General features: G+C 37.6%; 1 protein-coding gene across 1 annotated transcript; it reads left to right on the top strand.

Annotated features, from left to right (window-relative positions):
- Positions 1 to 851: 851 nt before the first annotated feature.
- LOC133527680 (uncharacterized) lies at positions 852 to 13,247 on the top strand. The gene is made up of 5 exons (XM_061864797.1): positions 852 to 2,511; positions 5,060 to 5,255; positions 6,104 to 6,478; positions 7,859 to 8,059; positions 9,918 to 13,247. The coding sequence occupies exons 1-5, from the start codon at positions 2,503 to 2,505 to the stop codon at positions 12,728 to 12,730; spliced, it is 3,594 nt and encodes a 1,197-aa protein (XP_061720781.1). The 5' UTR covers positions 852 to 2,502; the 3' UTR covers positions 12,731 to 13,247.
- The last annotated feature ends 2,106 nt before the right edge of the window (positions 13,248 to 15,353 follow it).

The raw sequence follows: 15,353 nt of genomic DNA on the forward strand, positions 1-15,353 counted from the left end.
CCTTTGAAATTTAAGTCTACAACGATACATATACTATTTACATAATTATATACATAATATATACAATACTGCCGAATCCCGCACCTGAACAGGTGACACAACAGAAAAATGCTTCGCCAATATGATTTTTAATTTTTTTTGTTATTATTGTGTGTATGTTAGTTTGTAAGGTACATTACATACATACATTATATGGGCCTTAGTTGCCTGAAAATAAATGATTTATTAATTTAATTTAATAAAATACTATTATAATTCAAAATTCATATATTACAGTCAACGAGTAGAAAACTAGGATTTTTCAAATCGCTCAAGGGCTAAGATGGTCGGATCTTTATCATTTGTCACCATGCCTGTCACGTTCTAACAAATATGTAAGTGCGAAAGTGAGCAGCATAGTGACTAGCGATAAAAATGGAACCATGCTGCCACTGCAGCAGTTTAAAAAAGACAAAGGTCCTGAAAAAACTAAGAACCTAAGTACGGAAATTAATACAGAACTAGAACTCCTACACATATTTATTTCAGTACCCCTAGTGTAAATAAATTCGATTTCGAAACGTGACGTACGCGTTTAGTCTCATTTTGTATTGGAGTTAGAAAGAGCGCGCCAAGCGGGACGTTTTGGAAACTCAAAATCCTATACAAAATGAGACTTAACGCAAACGCGTTCGTCACGTTATGATGTCGATCAAATTTACACTAGGGGTACAGTACCCCTAGTGTAAATAGGATTTTGAGTTTCCAAAACGTCCCGCTTGGCGCGCTCTTTCTAAATCTAATACAAAATGAGACTAAACGCAAACGCGTACGTCACGTTTCGAAATCGAATTTATTTACACTAGGGGTACTGATCCCTAAAATTCACGATGCACATGCCATCTTCGGCTTAAACAGTCGAATTGTTTGTCTCTCTGTTTCGCAAGCCATTGTAATGTTTAGATATCTTGATAGCTATAATTAGCACACTCAGATCCTAGTTTGGCTGACTCCACTTTAGGAGGATTTAGGTCGACTTTTAATTACTCATATTTACTTTTATAGCCATTAATCGTTAAGAAGCGCTGGTGGTCTAGCGGTAAGAGCGCGTGACTTGCAATCCGGAGGTCGCGGGTTCAAACCCCATCGTACCAATTAGTTTTTCGGAACGTATGTACGAATTTTGATATTTACCAGTCGCTTTTCGGTGAAGGAAAACATCGTGAGGAAACCAGACTAATCCCAATAAGGCCTAGTTTAACTGTGTTGGAAGGTCAGATGGCAGCCGCTTTCGTAAAAACTAGCTACGCCAATTCTTGGGATTAGTTGCCAAGCGGACCCCAGGCTCCCATGAGCCGTGGCAATAAGCCGGGACAAACGCTAGGAAGATGATGAGTAATTAATCGTTAACTTTGGAACGAAACCGTTTTTTCAGAATTTTAAGCGATATTGAAATTATTAGCATTGAATACTTAATGCAATATTTTTTAAAGCAGTTATGAATAGCTTGGAATTGTCGATCATCTAATAAAATTAAAATATATGTCGACCAGAATTTTGAAATAAACTAATGGTAAAGATATTATACATGCACATTTTTGGTTTAAAAATTATATATTTAGACCCACTGTATATACGTATACATATAATTATGTAGTTTAGCCAGGGACTGTATAATTTCAAATATAGATAGAGATAATCATACTGTCTTGGTCTTACGCTAGTAGTAGCACCTAAAAGAAAGGGATGAGTATAAGTAGGTTCGTTCTTATTTACTGACAAATTTAGTTTGCCAGACATAGATTTGAATTAAACATAGAATTGTCTCACAATTAAGTATGTATTTTTATTATCTAGCAGGAACCGGAAAAAAAAAAAAAAAAATTTGTGGTTTTGAATATTATTTGGTCAAAATCAAAATATTGATCACAATGTTACTCATCTGACTTACAATGAACGTTTGAATGAATACAAATAAACTAGATTGGAATTATTTTATAAATCGTGACCTACAGTAACCTCACGATACCTCGTGAAAATTTACATCAAAACGTTCTCCACCTCGGAAGTATTGATTACTCTATTCATAACACCAATGGTCAAATTCCAATTCTACCAATAAAAAGAACATATTATTTTGCCCTTTTTATAGATCACGACGTTCCAAAATATATAATGACAACATTGTAAACATATAGAAATCATTCCCAATTAAATTTTAACATAAAACTGCGCTACTTGAACTTGGGATCTCCGCGTGCATCTTTACAAACTTATCCGTTCACTTTCGAAACTTAGAGTTTTTAAATTTCGATCTTACTGCTACGCAACAAAGTAAGATTTCTGATAGCATTTGAGGATGTTCGAAGAAATAACTGCAAAGATAATGTTGTTAGAATTCGTGAGCACGTTTTTTTAGACGACTTTTGAAGATGTATATAAACCAAATGTGGTGCGTTTCGTAGCATCAGTATCTGGGATTCGCTCATAGGAGCTGGTTCGGGAGATAGTTCGGCACAAGAGATGAATTTGGTAATACATTTGTTACGGAAGCGGTGATCAATCATTTGACAAGTGTTTTTTTTTGTTGAGCAATGGCATCCAGGGATTTGTGCCGTCGGGCTTAAGTGGAACATGCGGATCTTATTTAATAACGGTGACTTTCTGTTACGAAATGTGAAATTGATTTATTTCTTGGGATGAGTGATTTTAATGGAGTTTTGGAAAAAAATTGTAAAAAAAAATATTTTTCTAAACCGGCCAATGATAAAATTTTGTTAAATTAATTGCAAGGAGCATAAAATATCAAAAAGTATATTTTTATAAATTATTATTATTTTCATAATAATATAACTTAAAAATTGCTGCATAATTGCAATTGTTTCTAAATTGATATTTAAACTTCTTTGATTCGTCACATTTGATTTTTTTTTTAAAGTTAATTGTAAAAGAAAAAATCACAAATTCACCGAAATAACTCAGATATTCAAGATTGGCCAAGACTTATCTAACTTTGGAAGCTTTGGACTTGATCATTCCACATGTTAGCTTCGGGATACCTTATCTCATTCATTATATTATAGGCAACTAGTGCGCGAATTTCCAAATTCTTTTTATATGATATGATATGATATGATTTATTTATCTCACGATATACAATTTCACTTAAAACTACGCGTGGTAAATTCTTAAGAATTTATATTGTGATTGTCAGTTTGTCTTACTTTATATAAATAGGAAAAACATGTGACAATTAATAATTCATTTAAAATGCCTAAAGTTTTTAAATTTCAATTGTATAAATAAATTCACCAAGAACGGGTCGTCATTAAGGTAGAAAATAAATAGTTACAGTTACAGAAATAATGTTAGCATAAGAAATAATGTCACCATTAGGGAGGGTCGTTATTAAGCTAACAAAGAAGTAAATTATAGTAAATCTTAAAATACAGATGTCGACAATATGCTTACTATTTAAATAAATCTAATTGGTAATGTCATAAATCTCTTTTATAGAATACAATGGGTTATCCAATAAAAAGTTTCTCAAACGGCTCTTAATTTTTTCATTAGAGGGCTCGTCTTTTAAGTCATATAAACATACGTGTGCTAACCCGGGCACGATCTAGGGATTAAGGATAAGGATTAGGTTAAAATGTCGATATATATTTGTACATGAGCTCATTGAAAATCCTTGATTACTATAAAGAGATTCGATATTATATCTGAGATAATCTTCTTAAGATAATCAAATAAACATACTATGAAAACCACTTTAAAATAAAAAGAAAAATATTTATGCTATATAACATCTAAATTTTGACAGTAATTTCGTTAAGAAAACATTAATAAACATAATTAAATATTTTGCGACTTCACTTTAGTATCCGTGGCCCGAATTAGCACACATATACGTATACCGGGTGGTGCCTGTAACACAAGCAAATATTTAATAGTTATTTGTTTTACAAGGGGGTAAAGTTGTTGTTTAACCGCTCGTGCTAATATTGATACCCGAGCAAACGAAAGATTCTAAAATTGAACCACGAGCATAGCGAGTGGTTCGAGAAATGGAATCTTGAGCGTTGCGAGGGTTTCAAGGCACGAGCGGTTAAACAAACTTTGCCTCCGAGTGAAACAAAAAATCTTTCACCACACCAACGCGAAGAAATTATTAACTATAAAATACCAAAATATTCCAATTAAATCAAATCCAAATGAATGTAATAATAAAATTATCATTTAAAAGTCAATTCTACTAGCTAACATAAGAAAACAACTCAAAATTTGCATCTGATTATTTTGCCCACATGTGGATAAAATGCAACTTTCTCATTAGTTTTTGAACAATCAAGAAGGCCTTTACCAGTTGGTGTGGTAGAAAACATAATATTGTACTCTTCAAACGATATCAGTTTTGAAAAACAACTTTTACAAAAACAATTTATAAAGTCTTTAAATCTTCTCTTTTTATACAAATTAAATATTATTTTCAATGTAAACTATCATTAGTGTGTTTGACGTTGCCTGTCACAAAATTAGCAATAAATTGCGTCTTAAAATAAGCTTTAAAGTGTAATAAAAATTAAAACTCAAGCTATTTTTAAAAGTCGTTGAACAAATGTTTGTCAGTTTGAGAAGTACAGCCTACAGTTTAATTTGTTGCTTCTGATACAGGCCACACCCGATGTTAAGCTATAAATGACAAGGAAATTATTAAGACATTCTTTTTGGTTTTCCGACTTTTGATTTTACGAAAACGTATGGTATTTTCGTAGTTCAACGGAAAATGATATATATTCGTTTCGTCCCCTCCAACCCAGTCAAATTTTAATATCCAAATATAATTATTAAAAATTGACAAATAATAAAAATCGGCCCATATAGAGCCATTCTTCTAAGCTAACTGTCCAGTGTGACAGATCAAAGTGTGAAAATGTCATAAATACACGTCATATTTTTATAGAAAATTAACATTCATGGTGATACTCCCACACTTTGTTATTGCAAATTTAGTGAAGAGTTAGCTTGGTCAGACTTACGTCTTTTGCTATAACTTAACTAAAAAAATTTTCTCCAGTTAATAGTAGCCGCGTTGGCTGCGGTTTGCGGCGCAGCCAAGCTCGACCGCACTTACCTGCCTCCTGCATCAGCCAGGACTGCAGGAGGCAGTGCAGCATCACTGCAGACTCCTAACTCCTTCACCCAGAACTCGGCTCCTAAAGGAAGCTACACCAATGACTTCCAGGGCGTAGTTGTCGACGCTGCGCTTGCAGGTATGTTCCTAGTTATTATGGATCCTTTACATCAGCTGCCCGCTTAGCCAGGGCTGCTGAAGGCAGCGCAGCATCACCTCAGACTCCTCACTGCTTCACCCTTCTCCCTCACTCCTCCCTTCGGTTCCTAAAGGGAGCTACACTAACTTTCAGGGTGTTGTTGTAGATGCTTTGCTATCTAGTTGTCTTTGTCTGGGGTCTTTTACCTTCCTTCTTAGCTTCCTGCCCTTTATTGTATCTGTCAGAGCTGCTGGAGGCCAACCTAGATCTCTGGACTTAAAAAAGCTCGAACAATGACTTCATTTTCTATGTACAGTAAGCTGCAGAGCTAAGTGACCCCCCCCCCCCTGCAAAGAAGCAGCATCAATAGTAGCGGATGAAACAACGCGCCAAAATTATCTGATATTCCAGATAACTTTTCCAAATATAGATAAATCTCTAAAATTCACGTTCAAATGTATATCTTTCACAGTTTGAATTGTTCTACATATAGAACCATCACTTTTGTTAAGCGGTTACAGAATGGTAGATTCGTAGAGTTTTGAAGCGTTGTTTGATCCGCTACGCTACTTTTGATGCTGACTGTACGCCAAACGAATAGAAAAAAACGTATTAGAACGACAGATGCTACGAAAAGGCTCAAACTTTTTCCATAAATTATTTAAGTTTGTATTGGTATATTCTATCACCGAATGTCATATTGGGTAGACCCCCAGACCAGAATTGCTGTTGGCAGCACTAAAATAACTCTTTTTGGTGTTTGTTCAGTAATGGCTTTATCGTATCATAGCTCTAAGGATAAGAATTAGCTCGTCATTCATTCCATTAACCAAGCTTTTCAATTTTAGGAACCAGAGGTGCTTCAGGATCTGAAGAAACCGGCCTTGGCGGTCCCCGTGACTCTTATGGTTCCACTGCCTCTAAAGTTGGCGAAGCTGCCTTCCGAGGCGCCCAGGCTGGCTTCAGGTTCCCCCAAGGCTTCGGTCCTAACTCCGCATTCGCTTCCACTTCACAAGATGCCGATCAGCTTGAAGCAAGAGAATCACCTGAAGGCTTAGAAGTTTCAGGAGAGTCAGGATTTGTAGATTCAAGACCAGACCGTCCTCAGGCGGCTCAGGAACGCGCTGCCAACACTTTGAGGTTCGATAGCGAAGTTGGTGTTGAGAGTTTCAACTACGCCTTTGAAACTGACAATGGGATTTCTGCTGAAGAGACTGGAACAGGTTAGCTATACTCAAAACTATACTCTACTAATGGTAAATTCATGCTCTTTAATACTAATTAATTTACATTTAAAAAAGCAATGCAATACAAAATCGACTATTACTAAACTGAACTATAAAATATGATTTAATTCATCAATGGCCACTTCATCCCTGACGAATGATTGTTGCAACGCTGTGGCAAAAGCGGTTGAGACGGCCAATACATTTCTGCTCATGGCTATACAAGCCTATAGCTGCACGGCACGTCTTGCTACATGGATATGTTTATAAATATGACTAAGCCTACTTGAATTAAACTATAAAATCTACTTAACCTTCACATTAGTTAAAAATATGTTAAGTACTTTAATTGCTAAGTATGGAGACCATGTGGAACTGTAATGAGCAGTTTTAAGTACTTTATACTTAAACTAAATTAATTTTGAACAAGCAGAAACGTCTGCGAACGATGCTATTAAGCTTAGGATAAATTTAAAAGTTGAAAAAATTACTGTCTTGGGTGAGACTTGAACTCACGGCCTCGGGATACTAACACCCAAACACCCAAGACAGTAATTTTTCCACTTTTCAATTTATTCTAAGTTTATACTTAAACTACCTGACTTTATCATCTTCCTAGCGTTTGTCCCGGCCTATTGCCACGGCTCATGCTAGCTTGAGGTCCGCTTGGCAACTAATCCCAAATATTGGCGTAGTTTTTTAGTAAAGCGACTGCTATCTCCTTTTAACCCAAAGGGTAAACTAGGCCTTATTGGGATTAGTCTGGTTTACTCACGATGTTTTCCTTCACCGAAAAACGACTGGTAAATATAATATTAAATGATATTTCGTACATAAATTCCGAAAAACTCATTGGTACTCGTACCAATACAACCGGGGTTTGAACCCGCGACCTCCGGATTGCAAGTCGCACGATCTTACCGTTAGACCACCAGCGCTTTTTGTCCTACCTGACTTTATCTGGGTGGAAATATAATCAATCAAAATCCATAATCATCTTCCATAGACACATCCCCCCCTTCTTCACCCCTTAGAGGATCATTCCCGTGATAAAACCTATCCTATGTGTTTTCCCGCGACTCAAACACAACACATTCAGTGTCAGGAACTCGATCGGTAGGTTCTCTGTTTGTAGTCGCTTTCCTCTACAAAGCGGGTAAACGCTGGGATCGGCTACAAGCGTAATGCTACGAAAACGATGGCAGTAAATGGTTTAAATGGAAAGAGGTAGAGGTCTATACAGACAGAATTACTATCAGATTCCAAGCTGCTCTTCGCGAATTCGCTGCGTAGAATGGTTTTCAATAATAAAAAGTCCTTTCGTATTAATATTATTAGTAAGAATGAATGCAATAAACTATTTTGAATTTCGAACAGCAACCAACGGCGTCCAAGCTCAGGGTGGTTACTCCTACACGGGCGACGACGGGAAAGTGTATACAGTGACGTACACGGCCGACGAGGGCGGCTACCAACCCAGGGGCGACCATCTGCCGACCCCGCCGCCGATCCCGGAGGAGATCTTGAAGTCGCTGGAGCAGAACGCCAGGGATGAGGCTAATGGTGTTGTTGATGATGGTGAGCTGAATTATTTAAAAAAATGTCATTAAAAAAATCTTAATTAAAATGCGCTTGAGGTAGGTACTTAATTTTTTTAGCAGTAGGTAGAAAGAACTTGGCAGAAAGTAAGCATCTGAATATTTAATTGGGTTATATATATAACATTGAAAACAAGTGCGATATAATAAGAAAAATATCTGGGAGACCGAGCTTTGCTCGAAAAACATAAAAACTCGTAAATGTGCATTTTCCCAGAAATAAGTCCTAGCTAGATCAATTTTTTGCCCCCCAAAATCCCTCATATAACAAATTTCATCGAAATCGTTACAACGATTTCCGAGATCCCCGAGATATACAAAACTTGCTCGTTTAAAGGTATAATATATGAAAAAAAATCACGCTTTAGTAAGTAAGTAAATATACTTTATTGTGCACCATACAGTTAAAAATAGACAGGAAATGAAAAACACGTAAAAGTTAGGTAACAACAGGCGGTCTTATCGCTAAGAAGCGATCTCTTCCAGACAACCTTTGGGTAGCAGTAAACTATGAACTTACAACATAGAACGATATACATATAATTCAACAAAATGAAGACGCAAACAATATAATACATACCTACATACTAATAAAATAAATACAAAATGTATGTATGTATATATATATATATATATATATATATATATATATATATATATATATATATATACATACATGCATTATATATTATACAATCATAAATAAAGGAAAGTTAAGGCAGCGAAAGGTCTTCAAAAGATTTTTGAAAACGGGAAGGGATTTAGCACGTCTAATGTCTAATGGCAAAGCATTCCACAACCGAACAGCACGAAAAGAAAAAGAGTTGCTATAAAATTTTGATGATGAAGGTGGTGGAGCAAGGAGATGCATCTCCGCACAGCGGACCGAGGAAAGATAGTTGAAACGCTTTTTAAGATATAGACAAAAATTCCACTCGAGATAGGTTTACTTTAATTCTAAAGTTTGTAATATCGCTTCCAGACGTATTAATTTACTCAATATTGTATTACCGTTATATGTCTGATTTATGATTACTTCTGCGGAAAGCTTCTTCATGCTTAGAAATTTAAAAAAAATGCTAAGACAGGAAACTAAAAGATAATAATTAATTACTTACTGATATCCACTCGTGTTTTCAATAGTTTCGCATACCATTGTGAATCAAGGTTAACTATTATCTTAATTCTCTTTTAGACGTGTTTCATTTGTTTCACGAACACGTTTCCCATTTAGCGATTATTTCTTAAAAGGCAATGATGAATGTCTTTGAGGTTCCGCAGCCGAAAGGAATAGTACGGAACTCTCGGAGCACGAGCCCGACTACTTCGCGGTTTTTTCTTTCAGTCTAAGTAGTTTTAAACAAAAGGTTTTTTGCATTATTTAGTAAATGAAATACCTGAACACAATTGTGAAAAGATTCAATAACTGTTTCTTTTACCAATGTTGGACTTACGAATGTTGATTGTTTCTGTTATACTAAAACAAAAGAGTCATAAAATCTGCCTAATATTACATCCTAGACTATTCATAACTATTTAGTACTACTATTCATATTCACTATTACTATAACACAATGTGTTCTAACTAGGCACCTATTAATTATCCAAAAGCAATATTTAATATCTTTTGCTAATTAAATTTTCACTTTCCCACACAATGATAAAAATCCCCTACAAATAAGTAACCACTCAATTCATTATCACTTTAAAAATCCCTGACAAAATCCGTAACGGGACAGCTCAGCATTATACCATTGTGCCGTGATTAATGTATTTGCCGACTGATATATCGTCAACCGCTTGACAAATGGCTAACAACTTTCATTTTTTATTTACAGGCTTGTACGATGCTCAGAAGTACAATGCGGGAGGCGATTACGCGGAAAGTGACAGCGCTAATGGTAAACAGAATGGCGGGCCATCAGCCGGTACTAGGAACACCGACGTCGATGCAAGCGGCACATTCATTAATCAGAACATTCAGAACGAACCTTTCAACCCCAACAGACAAGGCGGTGACAAAACAGTGAACCAGTTCACAAGCTTCCAAAACAATGCTGCCAATAGATTTGGATCGAGAAACGAGTATTTGCCTCCGTTCCAACAGACACAAAATCAAAGGCAACAGAACGGCAAACCGGATAGTTCAGATGCTGATTCATCCTCAAGCTTCCAACACGAATCTACTGAGGGTTCTGGAGATTTCCATTCCCAACAACAGAACCGACCAACTTCTCAAACTTTCGGTTCAAGACCCACCGCTAATAACCAATTCAACGGCTTCAAACAAAGCGCTAATGGAAATCAGGCCAATCAAAATGGAAACCGCTTTTCTTCCCAAAGCAATAGACAGCAGCTTGGATCCGCGGCAAACGCTGCCTCACAAAACAGACCTAACCAGTTCTCGGCCCACGCTTCAGCCTCTTTCAACTCTCAACATGCAACTTCTGTCCCTGACACTGAACTGACTACACCTTTTGAAACAAGTCCCCAAGATGCTCAGTCAGCTCAATCTTCCGTGCCTTCTACCAATGCGTTTGGTATCAACAATCAGCCTAGCCACAACGGACAGTCGCACTTTGCGTCCCAAAACTCACATCTTCAAACTTCCCAGGCGCCTGCTCAACCGACCATTCCATCGTTCCCTCAGTCTAGACCTCAAAACTCTAACAACCGTCCAATTGGTGGAAACAGACACACACAATCAGGAATCTCTACCCTAGCACCCCATCAGCAACAGATGCAACAATTCACCCAACAGACTGCTTTTGGTAGCAAGGGCCCTCAGTTTGCTCAAAGCCAATTCTCTCAAAACGCTGATAACCAATTCTCTCCAAGCACTCAGAGATCTCAATTCGCGCAACAAGCTACCGCCGAGGATGATTCTTATTACTATAATCAGCCCTCTAGAGCTTTTAATACGCCCCAGTCCCCTTCGAGGTTTTCAAGCGCACCGGCTAATCAGTTTGATAGAGTAACCCAACGGCCATCCTCTTTCCAAACTACTCAAGAAGAAGAAGAGAACTATCCCTCAACTGCTTTTCCATCCCAAAACGGTCAGCGTCAAGATCCATTTAGACGACCTTCATTCCCTACTCCATCGACTCCATCAGATAGCCAGTTCCAGAGTAACGCTATTGCTTCAGCTACCAATGGGATCACTCAAGCGTCCGCCTCTCCTTTCACTGCGCCTACATCAGCTCCTAGCTTCAATGGTCAGCATTCAAGCCAGTCTAGGCCACAATTCCAACACTCATCCTTCCAATCAAGACATCCTTCATCACCACAACCCAGTAAACCTTCTTTCAGTGCGCAACCCACATCCCAATCACAGTCCAGTGGAGCTCTATCGAGTCAATTTGAAAAACAGAATTTCGAGTCGGCTAAGCCTTTGAGCCAACAGCCATTGCAAGAAGTGAAGGAGATCAAGCTTGATGACGATACCAAACCAGAAGCGCCTGTAACGAACCTCCAATACACTGGAGAGGTTTACGAATACACCAAGCCAGCGGAGATGTTGCCACCTCCAGAAAATGGCTTCGGACAGTTCGGAACTAAACTGCCAAGTGCTCAGAAACCTGTTGAACCGCAACCCCAAATTGGACAGGCTGCTTCAGCTCAAGTTACTTCGCAACCCAACTTTGGACAATCTACGGTTTCCGCTCAAGCTACCTCTCAAACTGTTGCTCCCCAATCTACTCAGTTCAGTCATAGCACTAAGGCTCAACAAGGTAACCAATACGGATCGCGACCTCAATCTGGACAGTCAACCGCTTCAGCTCAAGCATCATCGAAGCCGTTTGCGCTTCAAACTACTCAGTTCAGTCAAAGTTCACAAGGCAAATTCGGATCCCGGCCTCAGTTCTCGGCCTCTCAACAGGCAACATCTGAATCGTTCGCTCCTCAACCTACACAGTTCAGTCAAAGCGGCATGATTTCACAAGGTAATAAATTTGGATCCCGACCTCAATTCGGACAGTCTACCACTTCATCTCAGGAGGCTACATCTGACTCATTCGATCCTCAACCTACCCAGTTCAGTCAAAGCGGCAAGATTTCACAAGGCAACCAATTCGGATCCCGACCGCAATTCGGACAGTCTACCATTTCATCTCAACAGGCTACATCTGAATCATTTGCTCCTCATCCCACGCAGTTCAGTCAAAGCGCAAAAGCCCAGCAGACTACTTTCGGATCTCGACCCCAATTTGGTCAGGTACACTCACAGTCCCAACAATCAACATCTTTTGGTTCAAAGCCTCAATTTGGCCAAGCTACCCAAGGTGAACAGTTCAGCGCTCAAACTCAGGAAGCCACTGATGAGTTTAATGCTAAACCAGCGAAACAGCAGTTCAACCAAGTGCATCAAACTGAACAGCATAACAATCAATTCCAGCGTAGACCATCTCAAGGAAGCTTGGCTGCCGTTGACACTCCCAAACCTTTCGGTCAAGGAAATACGTGTTGCAAAGGTGTGTTCGGTCAGCAACCCAGCTTCGGCAAAACTAGTCAGGATAGTTCCATTGCTTCATCTTTCCAAAGCAACTCTGCCTTTAAACCAGCGCAGAGTTCGTCAGTCGCCGGTAAAGGAGAAGTTTTTGGAGGACCCAGAGCGCCACCTAGCTTTGACGAAACGGGTTACCATTATTAAGTTAGAATAAGTGCCATAGAACTAACTATACGCTCTAGTTTTGAAAATCTATGCCACATGGATTTTATAATTTGACGACCGGTTTTGCCTAGTGGGTAGTGACCCTGCCTGTGAAGCCGATGGTCCTAGGTTCGAATCCCGGTAAGGGCATTTATTTGTGTGATGAGCACAGATATTTGTTTCTGAGTCATTGTGTTTTCTATATATTTAAGTATTAGTATATTATTACATATATCGTTGTCTGAGTACCCACAACATAAGCCTTCTTGAGATTACCGTGGGACTTAGTCAATCTGTGTAAAAATGTCCTATAATATTTATTTATTTAAATGTTAAACCAAATGGCATTGAAACTGGAACTGGAGCATTGATTGTGATACAATAGGGTGGAAGTGGCAGTAATATAAATGAAATTAAATAATATCGTAGATATAATGTAGTGATAGTCATCCGTGCTTGTACTGTATATTGTGAACATGAAATATTCTCTTTAATAAATTATTTCTGTAAATAATAATTGAAATGGTTTTATTTATTAGTCTACTAAATCATGAAAACTTACTAATCTTTAGTAAGAATGGGTAACAAAACAAACACAATTGATTTTTCTTTCTATAGGCTCACAAAACAGGTTCCAGTCATTGCGTTTACATAAACATAGAGGAGGCGTACAGCGTTCTGAACTCTGACCCTAAATATGTGTGCACATTAAGAACAAAATATATATGCAATCAATTTGTGTCTATGAATAAAATAAGTTAAAATAATGGTATCAAAATTACAAACAATTATTAAGGTTAGGTCATGTCAATATTACATGTGGTAGTACAAGTAAGGAGAGATATTGTTCAAAATTTGTAGCTGGAAAATTCTGTATGAGGGTACTAATAGGGGTTGCGTGTATTTATGCGTGTACTTACATGCATAAATAGGTTAGGTTTTTTCTTCGTTAAAGTGTAAAATACAGGTACAGCACTACTCTATCAATTGTTCGGGCGCGCTAGGCGAGCAGACTTCCCAGGACAGGAATTAAGGTTTTTCCATTTCTGGAACAGTATTAGTGTAATATTATTAGTGGGGAATACGACTTGACAGTTCGTGGACTTATAATATTAGTCGAATACCGTTCGAGAAATAGGCCCCTGGTATATTGCTATTATTTACATTATATTAGGTTATGCTTTATCACAAGTTTCCTTTGGAACGGATAAACTTTATCCGTTCCGCGCTTCGTCCTGTTTTACAATCATTTACAATATTTTTTTAATTTTTAGGGGTCCGTATCTCAAAAAGGAAAAACGGATCCCTTGGTTGATCACTCTTTTGGCACGTTCCCCTTGGCCCTTCATGTATCTAGGACCTGTTTGTTTCACATATGCTTTTAAACTTGCTCATGCCTTTTCGTTTTGGCGACAGACGATTTTGATATTTTTAATTTATCCACTGGCAGTCAGATGGAATTTGAAGGAGTCTTATCAAAAATCGATTTGCCTCGATTAATACTTTTAGGTACCGTGTGTCCTACTTCTTCCCGGAATCTACTTAAAATTATCCTCACCCGTATCATCATAATGTTTTATCATTTTTTATATGCATACTAGTTTGTCTATAGCTCTTTCTTGAAGAAAGTGTTTTACTGTATCCTTTATATTATGAAGTTATTAAAATGGAATTTCTCTATTAGCAAATGCTTCATATCCTTGATGCTTCATTTTGAAAAACTAATATGCAATAACGAAATTCCTGTTTCAAATGACAGATAACGAAACCATAGACGCCATGACACTAAATCTTTTATTTACTTAATAATAAAACGTTTAGCCAATAAGACTTGAGCCAAGAAAATTGTCTCTTTACTTCTGGGACACCCCTTTTGTACTTATCATTGCTTGGCAGTCGCATTTTGTCGTTAACAGGATAAAGACAAAAAGCCATTACGAAGAACATATGACCACGAAAAGTAACAGTACCGGTGACATAACTGAAAACCTGCCACATAAGGTCAATGGCACACAATCACTATAATAGAGGCGATAAAAATAACTTCACCATTAATATTATCCACGCTTCATTGAGAAGTATTTTATGGGGTTAAATCTTTAGGAACAAAATAAATACGACTGGTCTGGCCTAGTGGGTAGTGACAGTAGGCATTTATTTGTGTGATGAGCATAGATATTTGTTGCTGAGTTATGGGCGTTTTCTGTGTATTTAAGTATTTGGGTATATTACATATATCGTTGTCTGAGTACCCACAACCACTCACAAACACAAGTCTTCTTCAGCTTACCGTGGGTTAAGTCAATCTGTGTGAGAATGTCCTATAGTATTTATTTATTTATTATTAAAAATATTTAATTGCTATGAATTTTACTTAAACGGAAGGAAAGGAAGGAAGGTTGTCCTGTTTTCTATCTCCAAACATGTGAATGAGTGGTCTCGGGTGGACGTCGTGATAGAATGTTCGCGATAGCAGTAGACCATATTATCATAGTTGCCTATGAAGCCGATGGTCTCGAGTTCGAATCCCGGTAAGAGCATTTTTTGTGTGATGAGCACGGATATTTGTTCCTGAGTCATGGGTGTTTTCTATGTATATAATTATGTATTTATCTGTTTAAGA

This window comes from Cydia pomonella, chromosome 18 (genome assembly GCF_033807575.1).
Source record: "Cydia pomonella isolate Wapato2018A chromosome 18, ilCydPomo1, whole genome shotgun sequence".
NCBI lineage: Eukaryota > Metazoa > Arthropoda > Insecta > Lepidoptera > Tortricidae > Cydia > Cydia pomonella.

Bases quoted from the DNA above. Each gene is read 5' to 3' on its own strand.
- LOC133527680 (XM_061864797.1), top strand. The intron at 5,256-6,103 runs GTATGTTCCTAG...TTTCAATTTTAG, and splicing joins TGTCGACGCTGCGCTTGCAG to GAACCAGAGGTGCTTCAGGA. The intron at 6,479-7,858 runs GTTAGCTATACT...AATTTCGAACAG, and splicing joins TGCTGAAGAGACTGGAACAG to CAACCAACGGCGTCCAAGCT.